General features: G+C 39.9%; 1 protein-coding gene across 1 annotated transcript; it reads left to right on the top strand.

The window, feature by feature from the left end:
* The first annotated feature begins 1019 nt into the window (after nucleotides 1–1019).
* On the top strand, nucleotides 1020–12354 carry KPNA2 (karyopherin subunit alpha 2). Its single transcript, XM_042453422.1, has 11 exons — nucleotides 1020–1168; nucleotides 3609–3716; nucleotides 3805–3942; nucleotides 4858–4946; nucleotides 5903–6171; nucleotides 7254–7348; nucleotides 7447–7710; nucleotides 8967–9200; nucleotides 10028–10210; nucleotides 11034–11183; nucleotides 11787–12354. The coding sequence occupies exons 2-11, from the start codon at nucleotides 3642–3644 to the stop codon at nucleotides 11874–11876; spliced, it is 1587 nt and encodes a 528-aa protein (XP_042309356.1). The 5' UTR covers nucleotides 1020–1168; nucleotides 3609–3641; the 3' UTR covers nucleotides 11877–12354.
* Nucleotides 12355–17695: the final 5341 nt, after the last annotated feature.

A 17695-nucleotide genomic window follows, 5' to 3' on the forward strand; every position in this document is an offset into this window, starting at 1 on the left:
CTCAGCCTCAGAGGATGGCAGTGGCAAACCCCATCTGAGGAAACCTGCCACGAAGACCCCATGACAGGTTTGCCTTAGGGTCGCCATAAATAAAAAATGACTTGGAGGCACACGACCACAGCAGCAGCAGGGGAGACATGACTGTCTCTTTGTGTTCATGCTCTACTCAAAATTAAAGTTTTACTGAGTGTTTATTATTTATTAAAGTGTGAATTCCTTTGAATTTTCGACTTTAGGTGACAATGCAGTATAAAGCGTTGACAGAATTTCTCTTAATGCTTTATCACTCTTTATGTTTCAGCCCTTAAATTCAGAGGGGAACGAAGAACTGAGGAAACTACATTTCTGTGGTCCGCCATTTTACTCCAACGGTTGCCACCGTAACTAACGGGCGGCCTCTCAGGCGTTAATTCTTCTTAACCAGCCCAAGGTTTTGTCAATCTTTTCGAGTCTGAGGTCCAAAGCACACACTGCAGAAATAATCCAGTTTGAAACCAATTAAACTGCCCTGGCTCAGTGCTCGCGAACCCTGGGTATTGTAGTTTATTGTGGCACCAGAGCTCTTTCTGACAGAAAAGGTTAAATGTCTCATAAAACTACAATTCCCAGAATTCTCTAGCACTGAGCTAGGGCAGTTAAAGCGGTCTCAAACTGAGTTATTTCTGCAGTGTGTTGTTCTGGAACTAAGTCCACAAGTGCGGAAACATAAAGCGGGGGGTGGGTTTGAAACACTTGAGGGGGAACCTCAATAAACGTGGCTTAGGATTGTTGTTATTATTAACCCCCCTTTTCTTCCCCCGCCGCAATGGATGCCGGGAAATGTAGCTTGAGCGTAACCTTCGCCGCTCGAACGGCTGCGTTGCATTTTGGGAAATGGAGTCGCGAGGGAGGGGACTGGCGAGAGGGCCTCAGCAGGAGCGCGAGGAGGAAGAGGGAGGTGTCGTTTCGTCCTCGTCTTTTTCAAACTGGCCAATCAGGGCTTTGCTTTGACTCGAACTGACCAATGAGAGCGCGCAGGCGCTGGGAGTTTAAATCCGGGCGGAGGGAAGCAGGCTGCCAGTGCTGCCAGCGGCGTCAGCGAGAGCGGTGCTGCTTTCTGTCCGTCTTGAGGCGCAACGTGTTCGGGAGGAGGCTGCCAGCAGAGCCGGAGGGGGAGCGTTTGTGACAGGTGGGCCCTGGCCATGGGAGGCCGAGGAGGGAGAAGGAGAAGCCCTGGAGGGATCCTGCCCGGGTCCCAGAACCCCCAAGTCTCCTCCCTTCCTTCCTCACTCTCTCTCTTTCTGGCTTTAATTAGGGCTAGTTGCCTGCGGGGGGGGGGGCGTCTAAGGGTGCGTTTACACTGGAAATAACGCATTTTGACACCGCTTTAACGGCCAAGGTGGCTAAGGTCCCTAAACAATCCAGTTTGAGACCGCTTTAACTGTCCTGGCTCAACGCTATGGGATTCTGGGAATTGTAGTTTATTGTGAAAGGTTGCTACGATAAACTACAATTCCCAGCATTCCCCAGCGCTGACCCATGACAGTTAAAGCGGTCTCAAACTGGACCCAGCAGGGTTTAGGAGACGATTGGGGCACTCCGAGACAGCGTTAAAATTAACCTTTTAATTCATAACACATTTAATTAATGAGTCTTTTCCGACTACTTATGTTAACCCTGCCACGGGGTTTTCTTGGCAAGGTTTGTTCAGAGAGGGGTTTGCCATTGCCATCCTCTGAGGCTGAGAGAGCGTGACTTCCAAACACTATGGTCCTGTGTGTGTGCAAGTGGCATCAAGTCACCTGGCGGCTGATGGTGGTGCCATGAGTTTCCTAGAGTCCGCGCAGTAGAAACAGTTTGACACTACTTTTAACAGCCCTGACTCCGTCCCGCAGAGTCCTGGGATTTGTAGTTTGCTGGGGTCCCACTCTTGGGAAGAGGAGGCTTAAAAGCCTTGTAAAACTACAGATCCCAGGGATTCCATAGGATGTAGCCGCAGCCCTCAAAGTGGTGTCAGACAGCTTTATTTCTACAGTGTAGATGCACTCATAGAGCAGGGATAGGGAGCCTGTTGCCCCATGACTATTGGAATGCAGCTCCTGGGCTCTGTAGAGTGGTTGGGGACTGACAAGAATAATAGTAACACCACCAACAACTATTATTATTATGAACGCCCCCCCCCCCATGGGCCAGGGACTGGTACTCACAGGGCGACCTAACCTTAAAGGAGGACAAGGCACCACAAAATGGAGGACGTTCAAGAAAAATGGAGGACAGGGCCGAATAAAGGCTGCAATACACTCATATAAATCCATGCTTCTCAAGCATGCCCAAAATGGAGGACATGCCCTGGACAGAAGGTTGGAATGGAGAACATGCTCTAGAAAAGGAGGGGGGCTGAGCACCCACATCTATGCCCATGGGTAGCCATTGTTTCTTCCCTCCTGGGAGACACTGACTGCATCCACACCGCAGAAATAATCAGGTTTGAGAGTGCTTTAACTGTCTTGGCTCAAGGCTAGGGCATTCTGGGAACTGAAGCTTGTGGTGCCCCATTACACTTTGCTCTCCGTATCTACGGATTGTTTTTCCACAGATTCAACTATCTGGTTTTGCTGTCTTATATAAGGGGCACCATTTTATTGCACCATTGTCTATAATGGAACTTGAGCATCCATGGATTTTGTTATCCACGGCAGTATGTGTGACCTGGAACCAAACTCAAGTGGATACCAAGGGCCCACTGCATTAATTAAAAGATATCACTATTATTAATGTCAAGCATTATTAGTAGTAACTAATTATTACTGCTACTACAAGTCTTTATTACAGTCCACAGATTCAGCAGAAAATTATTATTATGAATGCCAAGCATTGTCTTTTTTAGTGAGTCATGCCTTTATGATGTGGCCAGACTAGACAGTCTCAGTTTAGTGATCTTGGCTTCTAGGGAGAGTTCCCTCCCCAGCAGAGAAGATGGTTCTTTTCCATTAAATAGCGACCTGAGTGTTGCTTGCTGAAATAAGGGCAGCTCATTCCCTTTCAGTCCCAGTGGAGTAATGCTCCTTTGTGTCCTCTCTTGTGGCTCAGTGAGTTAATTAAGACCACTCTGGAATTCAGTTGGAAATGGTTTCAGATTACTTGCAAAAGTTGTAAAGGGGATTTTGGAATCAGCCCCTCCAAAGGGAACATCCTTATAAGAAAGAGTTAACCTTCGTGAGGCAAAATTAGCCCCCCACACTCACTTTTATCACAATAAATAATAGGTTTTAGTGTTTGGAAGACTCCTAGTTTTTCTTGGCTATAATCCCAAGGACATTTTTAAAAGCATTGAACTTAACTTCTGACCTTCTGGGTTTAAATGCCTAGGATTGGCTTTTTTTTTTTTAGGTTCCACCCCCTCCCCCTGAATTATTACACTGTTGATTTCACAAGAGTCACCAGGCAGTATGCAACAAATCATATAGAACCTCCCCCCAAAAAAGTGTTAAAATTACACAGTGCTAAAACATTAATAATTTTAAATTTTATCATGCTCTCCTGTGAGACTTGTCATTTGAATTAAATGACAAGCAGTTCAGATTTTTGCAACGTATGGTCAAAATCTTAACATCTAGTTTTGTTTTTAGATTCAAAAATAACTTATCTGCATCAAAATCAAAATGTCTGCCAATGAGAATGCTGGAGGAGCAGCTGTTCGTCTGAACAGATTCAAGAATAAGGGAAAGGATTCTAATGTGAGTAATTTTATTGCTAACTGTAATTATAGCTTTTGTTTGTGATTTAAAGATGCAGTGTGGTTATAACATGCTGCGTTTCCACTAGGAAATGAGACGGCGACGAATGGAAATAAATGTGGAGCTGAGGAAAGCCAAAAAAGATGATCAGATGCTTAAACGAAGAAATGTTGGTACATTTCCTGATGAAGCCACTTCACCTCTGCAGGAAAACCGAAGCAATCAGGTAAACCCCTTGCTCAGAGGAATTCAGAGGCCATTTCTAGCTCTTTCTGTGTTTACTCAGAGGCTATTAAAACACTGAGTCTGTTATTTGTTACTTAGTGTAGATCACCTGGTAACTGGAATTCTCTGGGCACTATTTTGATTAATTAATACACAACACTATATAATAACAAGTCACAATAAACAAGTAATAAAAGTAGAATGCATGTAGAAAAAAATTGATGGATGGGTAAAAATAGCAGATGATTAAAACTGCAAAATCTAAAAGCACTGAAATAAATTCTTGAAATACCTAGGAGAATAAAGTGTCTTCCCTAGTAGTAAAGTGACTATAGTGCAGGTACTGTCCTTAGGGAGAGTATTTCATAAAGAGACTGCCACCATAGAAGAGGCCTGGATTCCAGAGACTAGGGTTCGATTCCCAGCTCAGCCATGAAACCTACTGGGTCACCTTGGACAAGTGACATGTTCTCGGAACAAATCTTACCATGAAAACCCTGTGATAGGTTTGCCTCAGGGTTGCCTTAACTCAGAAATGACAGTGAGCAACTGCTCTTCTCTCTGTGTAGCATAGAAAAACACATAGCATGATGGTATGGAGTACTGAGTAGTAACATTGTATATTTTGGAGACATTATGAATCCTGGAGATTTTGTCGCAGTGGTCCTAGTGAAGGCTTGTCACAACTCCAAGGTCCATGTATGCAGAACATAGTTCAGTGCTTGCATATATTTTTTGTGTATGTTTTAAATTGGATAGTTTTGATGTTATATTTTAATTTGATTTTGATCTGTACTGTTGCTTGCAGTCCTGTTTTAAAATATGAATAAGTAATTTGTAGATAATATTGGTGAAGTTAGTAATTGTAGTTGTTGAAGAAGCTTAATGTAAATGTAAAATTTTGATTCTTTTATAGGTTGCTGCCCATTGGTCTGTTGAAGATATTGTTAAAGGCATCAACAGCAATAATGTGGAATTGCAGCTGCAAGCTACACAGGCTGCTAGGTAACAGTATAAACTCAGTACTGTTCCATACAATGTATATATGGCAAGCTAGTGACTGAGGGTAAGGTAAGAGCAAGACACTGAATCAGATCTGAGGCTTTGTACAGACTAGCATATACACTGGATGACTAAAATCTTTATGCAGTTCTCTTAGCATTGAAGGAAATGATTTCCCTTAACCATATTTCAGTGTTAGAGAAACATCTGCTTATCTGCTATTATGTATCCTAAACTATAGTTGTGTATACTCTAGATCAGTGATGGTGAACCTATGGCATGAGTGCCAGAGGTGGCACTCAGAGCCCTTTCTGTGGGTACATATGCTGTCATCCCAGCACAGAGTTTGCCAGAGTATGTTATTAGAACACCAGAAGGACATGGCACTTGGAGATAAATAGTGGGTTTTGGGTTACAGTTTGGGCACTCGGTCTCTAAAATATTCACCATCACTGCTCCAGATGGAACATAACTGGAACTGTATACCTTAGGTTTAGGAGGATAACTATACAAATTTCATCTCATTGTCTCTGTCCCATAATATAAAAGTTTGTATGTAGTCAGCCACATGCTGGTACCCTACGATAATGTGAGACACACTATCATCAAAAGCCTAATAATTTGATTATTAATTGTGAACTACCAGATACTAGGTAATAACAGTTAAGACAACTATGTGTTCACTCATATGTTTGTGATATTGTGTCAATGTCTAAAATGTTACTTTCACCTTTTTCATGATATTGTCATTGAATATAGAGAATGTTAAGTCTGGTGTGTAGCAGGTGATAGAAGAAGCTGTTCCAGTTAACTGCAGAACATTAGTTGCTGTTAACTATTTAAAGATGTAACTTAGTGTTGCTCAAGGTTGATGCTAATTAGACTGAGCAGTATATTATGATGGATCTAAGAATTCTGTCTGTAAAATGTTGATAGGCTAACTTTCTTTTTCCTTGTAGAAAACTATTGTCACGAGAGAAACAGCCCCCTATAGACCAGATAATCAAAGCTGGCCTGATTTCAAAGTTTGTGTCATTCTTGGGAAGAACAGATTGTAGTCCTATTCAATTTGAATCTGCTTGGGCACTGACCAACATTGCCTCTGGCACATCAGAACAGACAAAAGCAGTAGTAGATGGAGGAGCAATCCCTGCCTTTATTTGCCTGCTGGCTTCTCCTCATACTCACATCAGCGAGCAAGCTGTATGGGCTTTAGGAAATATTGCAGGTATGTTAATAGGACTGGTATATGTCAGAGATGTTCCTGTTTTGTTTTTTTAAGAAATGTATCTGCAAAATAAAGAATAGCCTCAGCTGCCTACAGCATCAACTATGGGGTCTGAATACAGTTTATTTATTTATTTATTTATTTATTTAGGTATTTATATCCCGCCCTTCAGCCCTAATGGCTCTCAGGGCGGCTTACAATTATTATTTTTAATCAGACAGTTCCCTGCCCTCAGGCTTACAATCTAAAAGACACGAAACAAAAGGAGAAGGGAATGATGGAGGGAAAGGGGATGAGGTCCAGTGGTTCTTCTCTCCCTCTGAGGCCTGGAGCAAGGCAGATGGAGAGAGGGCTCTTCCTTCTTCCAGGCTAGTCCTGATGGAGCTGGACTTGCCTGGCCAACTCCCTCTCAGGCCGGCAGATGGCAGTTGTGGAGGGCGGAGTCTCCTTCCTTCAGGCTATTTAGATCTGAATACAATATATTGTGAGTTGCCTTGGGACTCATACTTACACTAGGAGAAAGGCAGGATAATAAAATAAATAATGGTATTAAAATAGAATTTTGCTTAATATATAATGCTGTGACAGTCTTTCATTGCACTCAGAACTCATTAGCAAGAAATTCCATGGCAGGGGAAGAAGGAAAGAATGCTATGAAGGCCAAGGATATCAGCCACAGATACTACATGTATTCTAGAAGCTTGATTGTCCAGTTGTCCTTGACACCCTCCAGCATAGGGTGGTTGCTGCACAAATGCTGAAAATTTCAAGCTGTAACATCTATTGATGTTAAAAACATCCTTGTGGCCATATATAATTTATTTCTGTAAGAATTGTGTTGCTCAGCTGATGGGTGCCATAGCAATCTGGCATACTATTTAGTTTACCTGCATTGGAAGTGGATCCAATGCTGGTTGTAAGTCAACTTCTTCCATGCCTGTCCTTCAGCAGTGGTTCTCATTTGACATGCTGTGGTTGTAATACATTTTCTTCAAGATGCCCTGTGGTAGTGTTCCTATTCAGAAAAAATGGCTTAATGAACATTTTATTGTTTTCATCTGATAGTCTTGCATTAATTCCAGGTGATGGTTCTGCCTACCGAGACTTAGTCATTAAATATGGTGCACTAGACCCACTTTTGGCGCTTCTTGCTGTCCCTGATCTCTCATCTATAGCTGTAAGTTAGTGACCATTGTTGCAACAATTTTGATGCTAGAAATGGCTTATGTTTTCACAGTAGCAGTGTTACTAATCAATTTCATGATTTGTTCTCAGCTTGGCTACTTGCGCAACGTAACCTGGACTCTTTCAAACCTTTGCCGTAATAAGAACCCTGCACCACCTATAGAAGCTATTCAGCAGATCCTTCCTACTCTTGTTCGGTTATTGCACCACCATGACCATGAAGTTTTGGCAGATACATGCTGGGCTATTTCTTACTTGACTGATGGTTCAAATGACAGAATTGAAGTAGTTGTAAAAACTGGACTGGTGCCACAACTAGTGAAGCTTCTGGCATGTGGAGAACTTCCAATAGTGGTAAGATATCTGCAAACATAGATTAGTCAAGTCTATGCAGTGCTGTTGTTCCTTCATCTGAAATATAGATAACAATCTTCCTTAAAACAGATTTCTGAGAAGTATAGCTTTGAGCATTAAATTTTGCTGCATTATTCCTTTTGCTATCTATAGAAATGTAATGAAACTCTGTTTATAAGTATAAGTATCCCACTTTGTCAGTCTGTCCAATGTTTTCTGTCCTTACTTGGCATTTGCTTTCCAGAGTTTCAGGTAGAGATCTTTACTTTGATCTACTGCCTGGTTCTTTTTATTTTCTTCTTTTATGGCCGGAAACATATAAGCAACCTGAGATCCACAAGGGAAGAGGGACTTGAAGACTGCAAACTAATGATAATACAGTGTGTCCCTTAATAGTTAATTATCTTGAAGTCACTAATAATTATTATTTTATTCATTTATATCCCACCTTTTTCCCAATAATGGGACTCAAGGTGACTAACAATATTTTAAAGCAATACAGATTAAAAACACTACAAAATATATTAAAACAATTAAAATATTAAAATGCATTAAAAACAATAAAAATAAGCTATATACTGATACTTAAAAAACTTCAAAACCAGCACCACACAGCTTAAGGGCCTAACCTCAGCAGGTCTGGAAGCACAAAAATGTTTTTAAGCTGCTTTTGGAAGTAGAGCAAGGACAAGGTCAGCCTGGTCTCTATAGGGAGGGAGTTCCAAAGTCTGGGAGCAGCCACTGAGAAGGCCTTCTCCTTTGTTGCCGGCAAATGACCCTGAAAAGATTGTGGTACAGAGAGGAGGGCCACTACGGATGATTTAAATATTCTAATGGTTTGTACAGGTGCTTCTTCAAATAGCCTGAACTGAAGCCATGTGAATGTATATAGGAGTTTCTCATTGCATGTACTGGAAAGGGATCTGCTTATATTGTGAACAGATTGTTTTAATGTCTTGTTGGCAGAGTGGTGATGGAAACCAGGTCAGTTGGAGGTAAGATTTCATGTTTAGAGAGCCAGGGAGATGAGAAATCCAGAGTGATCTTCCTGTAATACTCTTTTATCATAACCTTTTAATGGTACGGCAGTAAAGTAAAGTAAAGTGCAGTGCTTGCCTTGGGTAGCTTCATGTATGTTGCCTACAAAGATGCTATAAAGGCATATTGTTGCATATTGTGCTGATTAAAATGAATATCTTCAGATAGTAGCTTTTTAACAGATTGCACTCATTAAATAGCCTAAACTTTTTTTCCAGACTCCTTCATTAAGAGCCATAGGAAACATTGTAACAGGGACTGACGAACAAACTCAGATTGTAATAGATTCTGGAGCACTTGCTGTCTTCCCCAACTTGCTTACGCATCATAAAAACAACATCCAAAAAGAAGCAGCATGGACTATGTCTAACATCACCGCTGGCCGGCAGGACCAGATTCAGAAGGTTGTGGAACATGGACTCATCCCATATCTTGTTAAAATTTTGGAAAAGGTAAAAGAAAATATTTTGGCCCTCAGATGAATGTTACATGTAAAAACCTGTTGATCTGTAATCTGTAAAAACAAAAGAAACAAGCTTCTGTTCTTGTTTCTGTAGCTCATGTGTTCTCCCTAGAGATGAGACAACACAGGCAGTCTGAAGAGTTGGTTTAATGATCATCTATCTGTATGTGCAAGGGTATTTAGATAGACAGGCAGGTAGATAGATTGCCTGTATTGTGTACAATGATCCAAATTGCTCATGTTGTGTCTAGAAAAACTGTACATCCCTGTAATATCTAAACATACAGGTATTTTAAAGTTGCAGATGATCTTTTAGTTTTGTATTCTTCAGCAAAAGAGAATTAAGCAGCAGCAGAGAAATTACATTTTCACACTTTCTCCAGAAACTGAAAAGATCATCTTCAACGTTTCATAAATGTTTTATTCTCCAAGAACATGAACGGTAAAGCCCTGGATCCTGTGTTTCATCCTGCCATAGGATTTCTCTCACAACATTCTTGCTAGTATAAAAAAGATGAGGCAGTTCTTTTTTGCCACTCTCCCACAGTTATGGAGGATTTAAGTCTCTTTAGGCATAGAAATAGTGTACAGGAAATGTCATTGCTTAGTACTGTAATTCTTCATGCATACAACAAATTTGTTAAATATTTCCTTAAGTTTGATTATAAAAGAAAAACCCCTTGAAGGGCTGAACAGAAATTGTCATAATGCTGTAAAATAATTTTAAACTTTCACACGTTTCTACATGTGTTTAAACTTTCCTTGGACTTCTTTCAGACTATCTTACTCCATAATCCTTTATATGTTTTAAATCAGGGGGATTTCAAATCCCAAAAGGAAGCTGTATGGGCTGTGACCAACTATACAAGTGGTGGAACAATTGGCCAGATCATATACCTTGTTCAGACTGGGATAGTGGAACCACTGTTGAACCTTCTGACAGTTAAAGATGGCAAAACTGTTCTAGTGATTATGGATGCTATTAGTAACATCTTTGTGGTAAGTTGGCAAAAGAACAAGCAAATGTGGTGCCAGTTCCTAATAATAATAATAATAATAATAATAATAATAATAATAATGTGATTTTGGTTTATGTTTCCATTTTAACAGTACTGAGGTTTGGACAGCTGAAGCTGTGAGGTTCAGCTTACTTCATTTGAATGAAATTTGCTTCCTAAATGAACTGTTTCAAGCTAATAGTTTTCCAGAAAGTTGAGTAATCAACTTTTAACAGTTGCTATAGAAGAGAATCCAGTACAGAAGTAGATTAGCAAATCTGCCAGTTGAGGTCACTTTTGATGCATTGTAAGATGCTTTGGGAAGAACAGTTGCTCATCAGGCATACATGTGTGCATGGAACCTTTGCCATCAAAATTATCACTCATCCTTTGGACCTATATAGTACTAGCTTGTTCTAATATAAATTATAAATGTTAAAGAGGTCTGTAATACACATTTTGGTCTTTTGTATAATTCACAGATTGTTAATGCTGGTGTTTTCTGTCATAAAAGTAGCAAAGAAGTTGTGGCAAACAGTGCAATTTTATATGTGTCTGTTCAAAAATAGCTTTGATATCAAGTTCAATAAGGTTCCCTGGGTTAAGTGTGTATTTATTTATTTATTTATTTATTTATTTATTGTATTTATACCCTGCTCCTCAGTCCTAAAGGATTTCAGAGTGGCTTAGTGTGTAGTGAGTTTGTGGGCTAGGGTTTGAACATAGGATGGGTACATAGCAGGTTCTCCTGTTACACTTTTGTAGTGTTCAACTGGGGCTACTTTAACCAATACTAGTATTTTATCTATACTTTATCTCCATAGGCGGCTGAGAAGATAGGGGAGACCGAAAAGCTCTGCATTTTGGTTGAAGAGTGTGGTGGCTTAGACAAAATTGAAGCTCTGCAGTCCCATGAAAATGAGCAAGTGTACAAGGCTGCTGCAAATCTTATTGAGAAATATTTTTCTGGAGAGGTGAGTAAACTCAGCAAGATAGCAGTTGTAATGCTGAATAACAGCTGCAGTTAAGGCATATAATGTGACATCTTTGTCTTGTGTTTAACATAGGTATCTCCCTCCCCCTCAGCCAGGCGTTGCTCAGTTGATCTGACTGGCTCCTAAATGTAGCACTGTAAAAAATGTTATTGGACAGGAAAGATCAAAGATGGTTGTGACAAAGGGGTAAACTCCCCCCCCTTCACATTCTTGAAAGTCAAATGTAGTTAATAATCTTTAGAACACATGTTAATATGATTATTGACCAAAGAACGGTACACTCCTTCTATCTGGGATGGTCGTCCTCTTCCACCGAGCGCACAGCTTCGGGAGGGACACACATGGAGCGGTGAGGGAGGAAGGGGACACCCGCCTAGCCAGCCAGATCAGCCGAATCAACCCTGGCAATCAATGGGGTGACAGATGTCAGATTTATACTGGTCAAAGACTGAATAGATTTTATTACTATTACTATGATTATTGGTGATTGTTTGACCTTAGCTTTCCTAAGGTTGTAGGTGCACAATTAAAAAAAAAAAGTTTAAAAAAAAAGATATTTTACAAGTATTACTATCTTTACAGGAGGAAGAAGATGCGAATATTCTTCCAGAGTCAACTACTAATGCATATGATTTCCAGATTCAAGACAATACTGGTGCCTTTAATTTCTAGATTATTTGTATGACAAAGCATTCAACTACCAGTCTGTTTTATCTGTGTGCTCTACTTTTTATACTGCTTTTTTATATGTGAAATGTGAAGTAGCACTTTGTTGCAACTGAAACTACTTGAAAAGTTCACTGCAAGGGTATCTGCCCTATGTGAATTAGTCGTCTTCCTTCACCTGTGTGTCCTTTTTTTTGGTTTTCCTATAAACTTCCACTTCTGCATCTTTGAACTGTCTGTCCTTCAGTGTTTGGATTTACCTAGGTTTGGGAGATGGAAATAGTATTGGGTCTTGAATCTTCTCACAACTGCCTGCTTGAACATTCACACTGCCTGGCAGAACCGAAGTAATATGTAGTCTTTGTTTTAATGTTTTTTTTTTCCTCAAAGGAATTCCTGCTAGAGTAAGAGGTCACTCTGCTTTCCAGATGAAATTGATTTTAAGATGGCTTGTTCAAATGTAATAAACACTGGTTATACCTGACACTGCAATGCCTTTACCTTGAAGATGCAAAACAGCATGTGGTACTGTTCTTGCTAATTGAAAAATACTGGGTTGTCCAAATTATAATACATTGTCATAGTTACATCTTGCAGTATGATGTAGTTGGGAGAAATTCTGCTTGTTACCCCACTGATAGCTTCTTGGAAACTCTATACCAATATACCAATAGAATTAAAGAGTGCCTTGGCATAAGGGAGGGTGGGAAATAAACTGCAAGCACAGTAAATGCCTTATTTTTAGCTCTGAATAAAATGTCTAGATGTTAAAGGCTTTGCTGGCTGCACAACCATTTCCCACAACCAAAAGGGATTCAAAGAAATAGCCATGTTGGTCTGGAAAATCAGAATGCAAAGGGATCTTGTAGCACCTTTGAAATTAACTGGAAGAAAGAAGCTGGCAGCATGAGCTTTCATAAACTTGAGCCTACTTCTCAAATGGAGGGGGTCCCAGAAGGAAAGTTTCAGTCAGGTTTTAAAGTGGTTATTCTGTTTTGGAATGGGGCAATCTATAAAACAATTTTTGGGGCAAAACTAAATGCCTTGCACCAGTGTTTTAACTGAATCTTTTCCCAGATCCTGTAGTTTAGGGAATGTGAAGGGCCATGTGATTTCTCAACTATGAGAAACTTAAGTATACCTGGTTGATGGTTGGTGCTAAGCAAAGGATAAAATAGTGTCATGTTTGATGGATGATTTTAATTTTTTACATATTTGGGCCTAACAGTTATGGCTAATCTGGCTAGTTCTTAGCACCAACCATTCACTAGGTATAGTTAAGCTTCTCAAACTTGAAAACCTTGTGGAGAATTGGGAGGGGGGTGAAGAATCTGATGGGGAACTAAAGACAGATAGAAAAACTATTTTCCTCTCCCCTGCATATAAGCACCCATCATGGCATTCCCATGTGAACTAGCCAATTTGATCTGCTCTTGTCTTTTCAAAATCCCATTCTTTACAACAGCACAATAGCTGCAAGCGGGTATGGTTGCCTCAACCATAAGGCACCAAGGACACTTTTTGACACATTTTGTAAATGGCTGTGGGAGTATAGCTGCAAATATGTTCCTTGGAAGACCAGTGACAATGTCAGTTCAGCTGTAGGAATAGCAGGAACAATCTGACACTTTTGGGGGGGGGGGAGATAAATAATAATGGAGATGCTTGTGAAGTTAGCTGGTGCATATGTTTAGCTGCAAGCAAAAGCACCAGATATTACCTAAATGTGTTTTAGGTGTCATGATTGTCAACCTATAATTATACAATAGAGCAATTCTTAGTTTTTTATTTTACAAATGCATAGTTAAGGCTTACTGCATAGATCTATTTAAACCTATTATGGTACCTTGGGTTTCCCCCCCTCCTCCAGCAACTTGATGTAGGACAGTACTGCAGAATGCTGATATGTTTCTAACAGACATCAGCTGTCCAGGAAATATTCTGAATAGCTGTGCACCCTAGAGAATACAGGGCTAGTACATTGGAATGCATTAGTACTCTTTCCTTTTCATTAAGAAAAAAAATCTGGTACAGACTCCAAGGCTTTGGCAACCTTCTATGTTTTCACTGCTGTATTTTTCCAAGGGGAGCCCTCCCTTTCTTTAAAAACAAAACAAAACTTTGCTAGTATTTAATGCTGCTTAAGTTTCCTGTGATAAAACATCTTTGTTGCTATTAATCCCCAATTCAAACCAAACACTGCACAGAGACCTAGAAAAAAATCTGTTTAACTCTCAGCATTTCGTGTGTGGTTCTAGAGCGGTGGCTGAAAACATAAAACTTAATCTGAGCCTAGTTCCTGGGTTCTGTGCAGTAATGGCATCAGTATTAATGGCTAAACAACAGTGACCTAAATGCCATGGATGGTCCTCATTAAAAGAGACCCACTTGAATCGGTATGATTTACATAACAGTTGATTCAAATAGTCTCTCCTCTTTGGAATTATCAATTTAGGTCAAGATAGACATCAGCTAAATTAAATACTCTTAGGTCCAAAGCACACTGCAGAAATAATCCAGTCTGAGACGACTTTACTACCCTGGTTCAGTGCTAAGGGATTCTGGGAACTGTAGTTTTGTGAGACATTTAGCCTTTGTCAGAGATCTCTGGTGCCACATTAAACTACAATTCCCAGGATTCCCTAGCACTGAGCCAGGACAGTTAGTATGCAGTGTGTTTTGGATCCTAGATACTTCCGAATCTTAACTTCTTTTTGTAGATCTGGAAAGATAGATACTATCTATCTTAAGAGAGTTAACAGAAGACATAAGTTGAAGTCAGCAACAGTTAACAAGTGAACATGGAACCATGACTACTAGTTGCTACAGTACTGTATTCTCAATATTTTGTCATACAATACAACCCCTGCATCCATGGAATGAGTACCTGTGGTTTCATTTACCCACCACCCAAAAATGTCTTCTGTAGGAATCTCTAGGTCAAGTTCCTCTGGAAGTCATTCTTTTCAATAGGGTTTGCTATTATCCACGGTAAGTCTTGGAATGTATTCCCCGCGGATACAGAGATTGTGCTGTACTTAAGCATCATATCAAATACAAATCCTAGTGATAAAGGAATAATTACACAGCCAAGTTCTTAAAGGTGCAATTTGGACAATGTTGAAATTATGGTTTAATGTCCACATGTTTTAGTAAAGAAAAACCTCAGGTTTCTGTCCTCAAAGCCTCCTAGAGTGTGGCTGAGGTAGGTTAAGATTTTTTTTTCCCCCTCTCAATTTGGTTAGATCCAAGGGTTTCTATGGCCCAAAATCCAAGGGCATTGGGCTTGCTAGAATCTCTGGGCTTGGTAAATCAACACTGATTCAGTCGATAGAAGTTACACATTAATAATGAAGTTTCATTCAGCAAAAGTTTTGTGTGTATGTATCCTTTATATTTGATTTATATATTAAGCCCATTGGGCCTTGTTTGTTTTAGTTAGAATGGATGAAAGAATGTGAACCAAAATAAGATTGGCTTGTGTGATCAATAAATAGCTATATAACAGCCAGACATTCTGTAGATAAAAGTTTTCCCCTATTACTGCTCCAAAGGCCTTGGCTAATTTTGCGCCTATTTTGGAACTGTCAAATGCACATTTAAAGTCTTTACTGGGACTTAAAAAAATGAGGAATGCTAGTTTAATTTTATTTAAAATAAATGAATACTAATAGAATTCTTAGGGCTTGGGTGAGGTATCCTGTTTTCTGTCCATGGAGTTGAGGCTTTGCCCTCATGCAAAGCAGTAAATATCAGGGTTCTCATGTAGTTGTATGAACTCTGAACTGGTATTGGGGAAGGTGAAGTTCACTATGGATACTCTCTGCTGTTGCTGTGTGCCTTTAAGTTGTTTCCAACGTAAGGCGACCCTATCATATGTTTTTCTGGGCAAGTTTCTTTAGAGAGGGTTTGCAATTGCCTTCCCTCTTAGGCCGACTGTGTGACTTGCCCAGTGGGTTTCTATGGCAGAGCTGGGATGTGAACCCTGGTCTTTTAGTGCCCAATGCTCAAACTACACCACACTGGCCCTGCTAAAAGGCTTTAAAAATAGAGAGATCCTTTCGTGCTTTTGATTTTGGCAGCCTGATTGCCAGCACATGACCCTTGGCATCCAAGTGAACATTGGAGGTTGATTTGCTAAGAATGTAGGCATGTGACAAAAGATTTCATTTCTGAGATTGCTGCAGCAACCATCTCTTGAAGCTGTAATACAGATTTCATGTGGCTCTTACCATCTCTGTGCTTCTTTATAGCCATGTATTATGTGTTTGTTCCACCAGAGGGTGCTAATAATCAACCATATATATTGTTGAATTATTAGGATCAGCATAAGCTCCTCTGTGTAAAAGGTGGTTAAGGTGGACTTGTAAAGTAGCTCAACAGGACCAGAATTAGGGGCCAGTTAACATAACAAGTAAAAATGGCACACTTAAAGCAAGTCGGTGGGTGAACTCATGGCTAAACTGCAACTTGAACTGGGAGAATGCCTAAAACATGCAGGGGGAGCTGTGTTGGCCATTTAAGAAATACAAACAAAAATCCAACAGTGACACCTTTCACAGGAGAATTCCTATTCAGGCTTTTAGCTACCACACTGCTACTGAGAAGAGGAAAAAAATAAAACTTCTGGAGGGGAGAATTAACATAATTAACATAAATATTGGACTAAAATCAGTTTGCTAGGATATTAAAACTTCGCATCAGGTTTCCTCTTGACACAGAGCTAGTAAGCTTCTCTTCATTTTTATGTAATTGTGAACACAGCTATTGCTCTATAATGCTACAATGCAAAATTCAGAGGTGTCTTATCAAAAGAATATTCAGTCCAAATTTGGTGGAAGATTAATTCCATCTCAATAATAATAATAATAATAATAATAGGATTGATTTATATTTTCCGCCACTCCCTATGGATCGTGTTATATGCAAAGGAGGTGACTTACACATAATGGTAAGGATACAAAAGATTTGGGAACCTTGGTCTGCCAATGCCAATGGATGGAACCATAACAATCTCAAGTGGAGAATTGCATGTAGTAGCCAAAGGTTTGTCCCATATGTTAGCCCCCGCTCCACTTCTGCACATGGATTTCATGCATTAGCTATGCAAATGTTTGGCTAATGCTGTTGGTGAAACAGATCCGTTCCATAAGGGTATCTATTAACTTTTAAAAGTTCATCATATTCTTTCTATGAAAGTTAAATATCTCATTAGGTGGTGTGTTTTTAAAATCTCCAAGGTTGCCTAAAGGGAATTTGTCAAAGTCAATAAATACTTAACACTTATTTGAGCAATGTAGCCAAACTAACACCTTCCCCTTATGATGACAATACCTGTCACAGCCTCCACAATTTAAACTGCTGCTTTTGAGCCATGGAATAAGAAACAGTGGACAACAAAATGCCATGTGCCCGAGGATTGCAAGCCTAAGAGAGGAAAAGCTTTGCTTCCTGTGTTAACGAGAGCCAATTGATCAATATTTCTCTCTGGTGGAAGAGTTTTACAAGAATGCTAAGCAGTTCCTTCCAGTCCAGAAAATAATCATTATGTTGCCAAAGAAGACACGTTCTTGGTATCTGATTGCAGATTGGCTGCTTCCAGAAAACAAACTTCCTACACGATTTTCAGAGCAACAGAATTTAGCCAATCTCTTTCAGGTCAGGCTATATATGGATTTCGCCTTTTGAAGAGTTGAATATAAAGAGTTGTCTCATGGTCTACAGAACACAACCTGTGGGTCACACAAACAGAATGGCACTTTGGAAAAGGTGTAACTAGCACAGATGCCACTGATGGGTGATACAGTATTTCTTCAATGTGTCTG

Source organism: Sceloporus undulatus, chromosome 2, assembly GCF_019175285.1.
Source record: "Sceloporus undulatus isolate JIND9_A2432 ecotype Alabama chromosome 2, SceUnd_v1.1, whole genome shotgun sequence".
Taxonomy (NCBI): domain Eukaryota; kingdom Metazoa; phylum Chordata; class Lepidosauria; order Squamata; family Phrynosomatidae; genus Sceloporus; species Sceloporus undulatus.

Excerpts from the sequence above, each read along its gene's own strand:
- KPNA2 (XM_042453422.1), top strand. The coding sequence starts at position 3,642 with ATGTCTGCCAATGAGAATGCTGGAGGAGCAGCTGTTCGTCTGAACAGA. Across the intron at positions 9,201-10,027 it reads TTGTTAAAATTTTGGAAAAG|GGGGATTTCAAATCCCAAAA; the intron begins GTAAAAGAAAAT and ends GTTTTAAATCAG. Across the intron at positions 11,184-11,786 it reads AGAAATATTTTTCTGGAGAG|GAGGAAGAAGATGCGAATAT; the intron begins GTGAGTAAACTC and ends CTATCTTTACAG.